The sequence below is a fragment of the Gorilla gorilla genome, chromosome 9 (genome assembly GCF_029281585.2).
Source record: "Gorilla gorilla gorilla isolate KB3781 chromosome 9, NHGRI_mGorGor1-v2.1_pri, whole genome shotgun sequence".
NCBI lineage: Eukaryota > Metazoa > Chordata > Mammalia > Primates > Hominidae > Gorilla > Gorilla gorilla.
This window is the reverse complement of record NC_073233.2, coordinates 42,584,817-42,597,175: the sequence shown is the minus strand read 5'-3', so window position 1 is coordinate 42,597,175 and position 12,359 is coordinate 42,584,817. Positions and strand designations below refer to the sequence as shown.

Genomic DNA, 12,359 nt, shown 5'->3' with positions numbered 1-12,359 from the left:
CTGTAGCAAAAGCAGAAACACCCATCTTCCAATATGATTTCCCAGGGCCCATTACATTAACTGGTGTCCACAACTTTGCCTCTGTATTCCAATCATATCAGCTGCAGAATCCTGAAGCATCCATCACATTTTGAGGTCCCACCAACATATTCGTCCTTTTTCTCATTTTATTATGGCATAAATTCATTGCAAAAGCTATGACAGAAGTGACTGTCCACTGTTTATATTGCTATAAGGGAAATGAGTGGGTCAAGAACCATTTGCACAAACAGAAAGAATGAAACTGCAAATTTATTAGAAAGTATAAAAATTAAAAAACAAAACCAAGCCTAACCAAAACACAAAAAGCAACGACACACAACCTTTCCAGTTTACGTTAACTTTGAGCGTCACACACCATTAACCACTTAGTTGCATTTTTTAAAAATATCAATTTCAAGGTAGAGGGAGCTGAGTCAGGTAATAGGCCAGTCATCACAGTGTAACTAATTTAATGCTAAAATAAAACACTGATCTCATTTGAGAAAAAAAGAGATGAGACTATTTTCTGGTTGGCGTAGATTTAGGCAATGTATAAAAAAGCTTCCTGGTTGGAATGAGTTAAAAAATATTGCTGGCCACTGATGTGCCATCTTGAGTTGGAAAACAACCCCCCTCCCCCCAAAAAAAAACCCTGCCGCTTTGGTGTCCTATTTACATATTTTTAAAAACATTCATTAAAAAAATCAAATCTATAATAAAAATGTCCCTGTTTGTTTTAAAAAAAACATTAGTAGGCATCCCTTATCTACTAAAACCATTTGTTTTTCCTAAGATGCCTGGAAGCAGAAAAGCGAGTGAGATTAACTCACTGCGCAATTAATTAAAATTAGAATTCTTTCCTCTAAACAACTTCCAGAGCACCAGAAAGAAGAAGGGGCCCCATCAAAGGGAGAAATAAAGCCCTTCTGACTCACAGGAGATGAAATGTTCAGCCAGAGTTCTAACACATTCTGGCTGTCATCAAAAGTTCTTTATTGGATTACTCAGAAAATAACTCAAGTGCTATTTTAAAAATGAAAGATACAGGCAGCTAGGTTCCTTTCCGTTTTTCTTTCTTTCTTTCTTTTTTTTTTAAACAAAACAAAATACCAGTGGCTAGCTTTTCTGTAACATCCTTTGGATTTGGTTAAAAAAAGAAAGAAAAGTCTACAGAACAGGATCACTGAATGCCACTTTAGCCCCACTTCCTGCAGGCTCTGTTTTAATTAGCATCAAACAGGTTACTGAACATTTCTTCAGCTGCGGAAAGAAGTTCTGAATGGGTGACAGCTGCCCGGAGTGGCTCTACCTGGTTCCATTTTACCCCTCATCAGTCAGCGTGGTTTCTTGCCAAACAACACCCAATGTTTTACCCCTTATTCCTGCAGGGAGGCGGGCCCTGTGGCTGACTGGACACAGAGAAAAAAAAGAAAAACTAGCACAAACATAGAGACTATACACGGAGGGAGAGAGGAGTCCCTCTTTCTGCTTCCTTCAAGAACTTGATAAATAATAACCTCAAAGTGCAACAATGCACAAATGTCTGGCACACAGGTTAGTCTGGAGTGACTTGTTATCACGGGGCTCAGCGGGGCAAGGGTGTGATCTCCTTTTGCATCTTTCTTTGGACCTTGTTAAAGGAAAAACAAAAAAAGAGACAGCTTTCCTATACACATATAAATAGTCCCTTAACTAGAAGGGAAAAAACAAACACACTGTTTCAAATGCATTTCTAAAAGATTTAAAATAAATCCAAATGGAAAATCTTGACTCCAAATTGTCTCTTGCCCATGTGTCTCAGAGGAGAAACTACTGGGATGTTGGGAGAGGCCTGACCCTGACCCTAACTCTTAACTAGAGGTGCTGGTATTGGGACCTTGGGAAGAGGAGCGTGCACAGTGCAGGGAGCCAGGAGAGCTTGCTGGAGGTATTGAACACGGCTCTCACCTGTGATAGAAACCAGTGTCCTCAAGTCCAAACGCACAGGTAAAAAGGACTTTGCAAGTGTCAAGGGAACTTTGGAGGCCAGTGTTGAGGCTGCATGAATGAGCAAGACAGGCTGGGTGTGGGCCACAGGGACATAGAGCCAGGTCAGACTTTGGGCCAACTCAAGTTAGGTCCTCATTCCTTGGCTACGGGCAGGTCAGCTGGGAGGGTGACAGTCCAGAAACCAGGTAAGTGGCTGTAGAGCCAGGGCAGGTGTAGGGTCTTGGGAGCCTGCATTTTAGGAGCTGAGAACTTGGATAAACTCATGGGAGGGGCTCCCTGCCTATTTTAGGATGAGGCTGATGATATACGCTGCTGAGGAAAGCTCTCAGAATGAGCATTCTTGGGCAAATTTCTAAAGCCAGAATTTATACAGGGTAGATGGTTTCAGAGTCCTTCACAAAACCAGAATAATGTCGCGACTGCTGAAGGGTGTTACTCACGTCCAAAGTTTTCTTTGGCCACTGACTCTGCTGAACTGGGGGCATCATATAGGATTGTGCAAAGCAGGTTTTGATGCTCAAATGGAATTTTTTTTTGGGGGGGGGTGACCATCCAATGATGGCCTCCTGGTTAGATCATCTAACCCAAATCCCCAAATGCTATAAGGTAACTACCCAGCAGAGAGAATTGGGTCCAGCGTCTCCTGCACTTCTGAGCATCCAATATAGCACAGAAACATTGCTCTCTCCCAGCCTATTTCAATACTGTTTTATATGCTGTCTCTCCAACAGAAACAGAATAATGTGAAAAATGAGGGTGTGATCTCGGGTCCCAAGGGAAGAGTGACCTGACAGAAAAGATGCACAACAGATCATGTCAACTGAGACGCCAGAAAAACATCTCTGAAGTCTGGGGGAGGAGGGAAATGCAGAGATAGTTAATATCCCAAACTGTAACTTGAGACACCCTTACAGGTGCTTAAAGAGCTTCCCATGAGCACAAATTGTTAGAATGGCAACAAGTCAGAGCAGATTAACCCATATGGACTTTGGAATAACTGGGACTTATACTTCTTCAGTGCCCTGGCTGGGCTCAGAGTCCCTGGGCTCAGCAGTGCCCTCCTGGGGGCCAGGCTGCCCCGGGCTGTGGCTGGTGTCTTCCACGCTCACGAGGCTGCTGGCTGCCTGGGAGCTGGCACTGTTGGCACTCCCGGACCGGGAGCGGTAGGGGGGCAGGTCGGCTTGGTTCAGAGATTCCGTGTCAGAAGAGTAGGGCGGTGGAGGAAGGTCGTACCACGCAGGCCTGTGATGGGGACAGCAGGGGGGCAGGGGCAATGGAGACAGGAAGAGAAGAGAACACATTAGGGCCAAGATAAGCCAACTTCAGCCCATTTCTGAGACAGTGTTTCCAGTGCGAAATGAGATTTTTCCCTCCAAGCACAAAGACAATTAATTCAAGGACCAGGAACCACATCGGAACAGAAAAGGCCAGTGTGTTCTGGCTGGTTCGTGTTGACCGGACGGTGCCAAAACCACATCCTCTGGGTAGAACCAGAATGAGGTCGCCCACCAAGTCCCTCGGCTCAACCTGGGTGGTTTGGCATTGCCACTCTGCTCCATCAGCCAAAAGCCCTGTGGCCAAGAGGCTGGGCTGGTATCTTGACTGGGCCTCTGATGGGAACATGGAATTGGCATTTCTATTGAAAGCCAACTCTTCCTGGCTATGAACTGGGGTGAGAGGGCATCCTCTCAACACCTCGGTCTGTATCGGCAGAAGGGGCTTAAAAGGAATGAATTTAACAGAAAAGACATTTTATCTTCTAGCTCTCATTTACTGAAGGCTTCTCATGAGCCAGGCACTTTGCCATGCCCCTTACATTCCTTACCTTATTTAATGCTCACAAGAATGCTGGGAGGTGGGCATTACTTTCATGCCTGTTGCTCTGGTGAGGAAACTGAGGCACAGGGACAGTCAATGTCTAGCCCAGGATCAGAAATAACGGGTAAACAGCAATGCTGGGATTTGAACCCACGCATTCTGTTTCCAGACTCAGCAATTTTAACCTTACCCTATGCTGGATGGTCCAAATGAAGAGATTATGAGTGGGAACTTTATTAGGTGAGGAAGGTCCTGAATTCTTACACTTATTTGCAAAGAGATCCTTAAGTGCCATCCTCTCCCCTGACCTCTGAAACTTTATTCACCTTCTATGAGGTAGGAAAACAAAGATTAAATAATGTAAGAGCTGCCATGGAAGAGGGTCCAAGGAAGAGCCCAGTCACCATCAGAACACGGCCCGCAAAACGTCTAATGCCATACACGGCAGAGCTTGAGGAAGAGGGATGCTGATCAGGAAACGGGCCCACTACTTGCTTCACTACAGAACTCTGCTTCCTGGCTTTATACATACTGGGGGTTCTTGTACAATTCCATTTGCAATGTGGTACTGCTTAAAAAAGCTTGAAATCCTCCTTTCCACCTCCTTTATTTTATAGATGAAGCCAAGCAAAGTTAAGGAACTAACTGATTCTCTCATTCATTCACTTCTTCATTCATCCATTCATTTGACAGATATTAACCAAACCTGTCACATGTACTGGGCACTGCTCTGCAGTAGCAGGTGAGGCTCAGAGCTAGTCTGTGGCCAGAACATGGACCAGCGTGACATTCCCAGGAGGAGCAGGCCAGGATCCTAACTGTATGTTCCTCAGACAAGTCATTTAACATCCCAGAGCCTCAGTTTCCTCATCTGTAGAATTTGGAAATTTCCTGATTTGTGCAACTATCACCATAATCCAGTTTTGGAACATTCCTATCAGTTTCCCTCCTCAGTGAGGCGCTAAGAGGATTAAATGAGGTGATACATGTAGAGAATTTTGCAAGGACTTGGCAAATGTCAGATGCTGCCACTGCCTATAGCAGCTGAAGCCAGGCTCTTGGCAAGACCTAGGAACCTCAGTGTGTGCACCTATTCCCCTCCCCGCAATGGATGACCTCTCCTGCCTCAATCTCTTCCATCCAGCACACACCTCTGGTCCAGCAAGGCCTCGGAGTAGGAGGGTGGGGAGCCTACTTCCGACGCATTCTGCTCCGCCTGGCTGGCCACATACTGGATGCCATTATTGACGTTGTAGGTGACGTTGCAGTGGTGGGGGTGGTCCAGGACCACCAGGCGGGACAGCAGCACAGGGTGCTGCAGCCGGTGCACGGGCAGCGTCATGAGGTTGTTCCGCTTCCGCTGGTGGTGCAAGACCAGTGCCAGCAGGGCCACCACCAGCACAAAAATGACGGAGCTGCCGATGATGGCATAGGTGATGCTGGGGTAATACACAAGCTGGTTCTCTGAAGTCACAAACACCTGCCCGCTGCCGGGTTCTGAGAAACCCAAGAGAAGAGAGAAAAGAGAGAAGGTTACCAGTTTGGCTAATCTTTGTGTTTCAACATCAGCCCCAGAACTTGCATGCGAATGTTCACAGTAGCCCTATTCACAATAGCCAAAAAGTGGAAACCGCCCAAATGTCCACCAACCGATGAACAGATAAACAAAATGTGGTACATCCACCCAAAGGAATATTATTCAGCCATGAAAAGTTAATAAATACTGATACATGCTACTGCATGGATGGACCTCAAAAACATGATGCAGTGAACTAAGCCAGATACAAAAGATCACATATTGTAAGATTCTGTATATACAAAATTTCCAGGAAAGGCAATTTTACAGAGGCAGAAAGTAGATTAGTGGTTGCCTGGAGTGGGAAAGAGAATGGGGATTAACAGTCAATGGGCATGAGGAATCTTGTTCGGATGATGGGAATGTCCCAAAACTGGTTTATGGTGATGGTTGCACAAATTGGTAAATTTCCCCCCGCAAAATCACTGAACTGTACACTTAAAATGGGCAGATTTTAAGTACTGCAAATAATATCTCAATTAAGTTGTTTTAAAAAGTATCATATGCTATCCAGGGAACAGGAGTGAGAGTTCTTGTAGCAGAAATCCGTTCTTTAGTAGAAATTTATAACACACCTCAGGAACACAGGTAGTACCTCTGGGGTCCTCATACCTGCAGATCATTTATTTCAAGCCAGGCTTCACATGGAGCTTTTGGGATGGAGAGCCAGCACAGCCCAGGCTAACAGCAGGAACTCCTGGGCTCAAATCCCAGCCCCTCAAAACTTGCTTGCTGTGTGCCCTTTGGAAGTGTTACCCTCTCTGGGCTGCAAAATGGAGATGTAATAGTGCCCAGTTCTTGGGGCTTCTGTGAGCCTGAAATGAGTCAATACTCATCAGGCCCCTGAACATAGCTATACGTTGTGCTCTGTAAGTGCATGTGTTTGGTACATACAAGTACATGATTCATTATTTATTTATTTATTTATTTGAGACAGGGTCTCGCCCTGTCACCCAGGCTGGAGTGCAGTGGCACAATCTCGGTGCACTCAACCTCCGCCTCCTGGGTTCAAGCAATTCTCTCACCTCAGCCTCCCAAGTAGCTGGGACTACAGGTGTGTGCCACCATGCTCAGCTACTTTTAGTGTTTTAGAGATGGGCTTTCAACTATGTTGGCCAGGCTGGTCTCGAACTCTTGACCTCAAGTGATCCAACTGCCTCGGCCTCCCAAAGTGCTGGGATTACAGGCGTGAGCCACTGTGCCTGGCCAAGTACATGCTTTATATCACATCTCCCTGCCTCATAACAACTCCATGGGGTAGGTGGTGTGATTCTCCTTTTTTTTTTAGATGAAGAAAATGAAGCTCAGAGAAGTCAGTTCCCCTGACCAAGGCCACACAGTTTGGAGGTAAGGAGCTGTGCGTGAGTTGAGTCCAGGGGTCTGACTTCAGAACCTGGCCCCAGCATTCTGCTCTACATCACCCGAATAAGACCTGCCAGGCAATCTGCAGGCACTTCCTCGGGAGTTCCAGGGTGAAGGTCTGGTACACATCCCACCCCTGCAGGTTGCTATCATAATAGCCTTCTCTCCACACATGCTAAGGAGCCATACTTCAAGCACTCAGGTAAGGAGCTTCCCAGTCAGCAGGACACACCTGGCCACCACTGTAAGGTCCAGGCAGGCGGAGGAAACCAGGGGTCCGAGCTGGGGACCCCTCATCTTTACAGAGAGCTGCCACTACCTACTGTCATGGCCTAGCTGGAAGAATAATCTAAATGCAGCTCAAAGTGAGTAAACTTGGTGGCCACGACCCTGTCCTTGTTCCGCCTGTGAGGCAGTGAGGAGGTTTCAGTGGGTCCACAGGGGTCAAAATGTAGCCATGAAATAGCAGCAGCGGCAGCGACTACAGGTGACTCATGTCCTCTGTCCTGGCATCGGCTAAGGGCTTTACTCCATCCCTCATCACTATCTGTGTGTCTGTTTTGTTCACTGCTGTATCCCCAGAGAGTAGGATGGTGCCTGGCACATAGTAGGCACTCAATAAATACCCACCACTCAATGGGGAAAAAATCTGTTTATTCACATGCCCTAGTAAAATGAGTGCTGTTGTTATTGCTATTTTTCAGATAAGCAAATTGACTCAGAGAGGTGAATTATTTTGTCTAACATCACCTAAGAAGGAGGCAGAGGAACAGGACTAGGATCTAGATGTTTCTCCTTCAAAAAACCACAAACCTGCGAAACATATTGACTTCTCTTCTTTTCTGATATAAACATTTTCTGATTCCCCAAATGATCCCAATCTGAGACAAATGATGACCTTCCCCTTCAAGGTCCGGCTCTGTGTGTTAATTTCTCTCTCCAGCCACACCCAAACACAGACTAAAAGCTACAAAGATTCTCCAAGTCCCTGGTGGTCACTGTTTCAATGATTCATTGCACAGAAAGAAGCAAATAGGGACCCAGCAGAAAAACAGAATCATGCTGCACTACAATTAAGGGAGGGAGGCAATTTTGGATTTTTTCTGGAGACAATTAGCTGTCATTCAAGGATTCTACTGGAGTTTTGTCTGTTCTCAGTGAGACAATTAGAAGCTGGGTGGAGGCTTGTGTATGTGTATGTTTCAGAATTCTGGCTTAAACTAAAATAACTTCTTTATTTTATTATCTAGCAGGGGGAGCTGCAGAGTTAGGAGCCTTGGGGGAATCCTGGAGCCACTGCTTCTAGCTGTTTGAGCTCAAGTGAGTCACTTAACTGTTAGAAGCCTCACCCTCCTCGTCTGTGAAATGGTGGTGGTCCTGGGTAAACAACAGTATCCATGTCTCCCTGGACTATCCAGATGGTAGAGTATAACATATACACAAGTGCTGAGCACAGTGCCTGGCAAGGGTTTGCCTCAGTAATGCTAGTTCTTTCTTGTAACAACCACCACCACAACAAAATAATAATTATTATTATATAATTATATAATATATAATTATATAATTATATAATGATGATAAAATAGACATAACATAAAATTTACCACTGTAACCATTTTAAAGTGCACAGTTCAGTGGCGCTTAACATTCATACACATTATTAACGTTCACACATGTTATAGTGCATCCATCACCACTATCCAGCTCCAGAATTTTTCATCATCCCTCACTAAAGAACACTAGATTTTAGTGTTGCTGTTCTTACCATTATCCTCACCAACTTCTCGCAACTGGGGGTAGAAAGCTGGGGGAGCCACCTCTGGGGGATGGGGTTGGGGAGAAGATATGAACAGACTGAGTTCCATTCCAGTGAGATGTATTTTTTTATTTTTTATTCCTTTTAAATTTTTAATATGTATTTTTTGAGACAAGGTCTCACTCTGTTGCCCAAGCTGGAGTGCAGTGGCGCGATCTTGGTTCAACAGCTTCAACCTCCTGGGCTCGAGCCACCTTCCCGTCTCAGTGGCTGGGGCTACAAGGGTGCGCCACACAACCTAGCTAATGTTTGCATATTTTGTAAAGACGGAGTCTCCCTATGTTGCCCAGGCTAGTCTTGAACTCCTGGGCTCAAGTAATCTATCCATCTCTGCCTTCCAAAATGTTGGGATTACAGGCGTGAGTCACCACTCCTGGCCAGTGAAATGTATTTCTTAAAGGAGGAAAGTGGGTAAACTGTCACACAGAAAACAAATGGTCCAGAGATTTTAAAACGCTGACTTCTGTGTAAACACGTGAGGTTTTAAGAATACAAGTGGGAGCCCTTTAAAATGCATGGGATATAAAATGCCTGTGGAACTTAATGGGCTCACTTATGTCTCCGAAAGCAGGCTCTCTTCAGACCTCTCTTCGCTTTGGCAGGCGAGACGCAGCGATCACATTTGCCTGAGAAATTATGATGTTGCATAACTCAGTGGTGCCTGCTCTCGTTTTTGCTGTGTGTAAAATGTCATCTTGCGTTAATTCATTAACTAGGCCCACTTTTCTTAAGAGCTTAATGAGCCTGCTGGCCAAATTACTAATATCAGAGTTGCCTAGGACCTAAGTTCCAAGTGCATAATCCATGGATAATGAAGTTTCCATTTATTCTGGCTGTCCCTCAAGCTAATGCCCTTGTGCTCCACTGTCAAGCATCTTGAATTCTTGTCCTGTACGTGCCGCTTCTACTGTACTAATTCCAGGCAATCTGGTCACTACCTAGAAACTGCTGTTCTATCAAGACTGCCAGTAGCTCCACAGCCGCCTGTGGAGAAGCAGGCTGTGTTTTGTACAACTCCAGGGGTGCTCTTCACCTCAAAGTCATTACATATTTGTTTAGTTATCACGACAGCCTTCTAGCAGATGGCAGCCAAGTGTCTTGAGGAGGAGTACCTTTAACTAATTCACTCAGAGGTGCTGTCTGGACCAGCAAAGGCACTCAAGCAGCTGACACTTGTGACTTGGTGTTCTTTCACTTCCAAAAAAATCCCCTCCTCCAGATGCAAATTAAATTTCCTACCGGATACTATTTTTCGCCTATCAGATTGGCAGAAGCGAAGTTTGAGCTCATATACTGCTGGCCAGGTCTCAGGCAAACAGGTATATTCGTGCCTGGTATATATGCAGGCATGGCTAGTGGGAGGGTAAGTCAGTACCAACCCAGGGTGGTGGAAGAGCTAATAATATATATTAATATAAAAATGTGCATATTCTTTGAGATTGGCCAGGCACGTGACTCATATCTGTAAACCCAGCTCTTTGGGAGGTGAAAGTAGGGGGGATGGCTTGAGCCCAGGAGCTCAAGACCAGCCTGGGCAACATAGGGAGACCCTGTCTCTGCAAAAAATAAAAATGTAATAATTTAGTAAATTAGCTGGGCGTAGTGGCATGCGCCTGTAGTCCCAGCTACTCAGGAGGCTAAGAAGGAAGATCACTTGAACCCAGGAGTTTGAGGCTGCAGCGAGCTATGATCGTGCCAATATGATCCAGCATGAGTGACAGAGCGAGACCCTGTCTCTAAAAAACCAACAAACTAAATGAGCATTCGTGAAAGCATGGTTCGTGACAGCAAGATATATCAGAAACAATCCAAATGTTTATCAGTTGCAGCCTGGCTAAATAAATTATGGTGTATCCGTACAATCTTGTACCTATTTTTAAAATTAGGGAACCTCTACATATACTGATATGGAAAAATCAGAAGGATATATCAATAAGGGGAAAAAAGCAAAGTTCAGTAGAGAATGTATAGAATATATCTGGAAAGACACAATATAACCAGTAACACTGGGAGCTTCCAGGAAGGGGAATAGATGCTTGTGGAGAGGGAGATTTACTTTACTTTTTATTGTTTACTCCTTCCTACTTTGTAGCATTTGTTCTGTATTATCTATTAAAAAAATAAGCACTCTGTCTTCTTCCTTTAAGACTTGCCCAGGCTGATGGTGCATCTCAGTTTCTTTATTTTTATTTTTAGACATAGGGTCTTGCTATGCTGCCCAGGCTGGTCTTGAACTCTTAGGCTCAAGTGATCCTGCCACCTAAGCCTCTGAGTAGCTGGGATTGCAGCATGTGCCACTGCACCTGGCTCAGTTCCTTTATTGTTTCCTGTCCTTCTCTCCCTGTAGGTGCTTCTTGGGGTTCAGGCCTCACTGTTTCATGCTCACTTGGAGACCCCTTACTGACTCATGAGTCCCTGAGGACAGCTTCCAATGCCTCCAGCCTGACCTTTTTTTTTTTTTGAGATGGAGTCTCACTCTGTCTCCCAGGCTGGAGTGCAGTGGCACAATCTTGGCTACTGCACAATCTTGGCTCACTGCAACCTCCACCTCCTGGGTTCAAGTGATTCTCCTGCCTCAGCCTCACGAGTAACTGGGATTATAAGCGCATGACACCCACCATGCCTGGCTAATTTTATATACTTAGTAGAGATGGGGTTTCACTATGATGGCCAGGCCAGTCTTGAACTCCTGACCTCAAGTGATCCACCCACCTCAGCATCCCAAAGTGCTGGGACTACAGGTGTGAGCCACCGTGCCTGGCCCAGCCTGGCCTCCTAAGTCCAGAATTCCTGTCCTGGAATATTCATTGCCCTTCAAACTGACTCTTCCTCCTCCCTTTGAAAAACTCCTAACTTGCAATTTTTTTTAAAGTATTTTTCTTCAGTTTGTTCTTCCTCCAGATTATATATTTTAACAGTTAGATTTATTGAGGTACACCTTAGGCATAATAAAATTTGCCCTTTAAAAATGCGCCGTTAGATGAATTCTGACAAAATGAAACAGTCACATGTCCTCTTCCACAATCAAGATATAGACCCTTTCCATCCCCATGAAAGGTATTTTGTGCTTCTTGTGGTCAATCTTCTCCCCTCATTCCAAGCCTCTGGAAACCAGGGGTCTGTTTTCTGTCCAAAAAGATTCACTTTTTTCCAGAAAGCCATATAAGTGGAATCCTACAGTATGCAGTATCCTACAGTATGTAAAAACAAATTTTTACATAGTCCTTTGCATCAATTCTTTCTTAATGGTTTGTGTTTTTTATATTCTATTCCATCTGACTTCTTTCACTCAGCACACTGCTTTTGAGATTCATCCATGTTTCTTTAAGTGTTAATATTTCATTCCGTTTTGTCCCTGAGTAGTATTCAGTTGCATGGATGTATCACAATTTGTTTGATTCCCCAAATGAGGGAGGGTACTGGGCTGTTTCCAGTTTCAGGAATGCTGGTCTTTGTGCTAACACATATTTTCATATTTCTTGGGCATACATAGGGCTGAGAGATTTCTGCATCATATGGGAAGCATATGTTTAACTTTAGAAGAAATTGTCCCACTGTTCTCCAAAGTTGCTATAGCATTTCCCATCCCCACCAGCAGCAATGTATGAAACTCTCAGTCATCCTGTGTCCTCACCAGCACTTAGTAATACCAGTCTTTTTAATTTTAGCCATCTTAATAGGTATTTAGTGGTATCTTATTGATACCACTTAAAACCTCTTATTGAGGTTTTAATTAGCATTTCCTACTGACTAATGATGTGAGCATCTGTTCATGTA

The 12,359-nt window shown here is 44.7% G+C and overlaps 1 protein-coding gene across 3 annotated transcripts in view; it reads right to left on the bottom strand.

Moving 5' to 3' along the window:
• Positions 1-273: 273 nt before the first annotated feature.
• The window catches only part of LDLRAD3 (low density lipoprotein receptor class A domain containing 3), a 286,928-nt gene continuing 274,842 nt past the window's right edge, over positions 274-12,359 (bottom strand). For all 3 annotated transcript variants that reach the window (XM_019036946.4, XM_055355538.2, XM_019036947.4), the window contains 2 exons: positions 4,980-5,325; positions 274-3,252 (listed from right to left, as the gene is read on the bottom strand). In XM_019036946.4, coding sequence (XP_018892491.1) covers positions 3,015-3,252; positions 4,980-5,325 — 584 coding nt within the window. In that variant the 3' untranslated portion in view covers positions 274-3,014. The remainder of the gene's footprint in view (positions 3,253-4,979; positions 5,326-12,359) is intronic.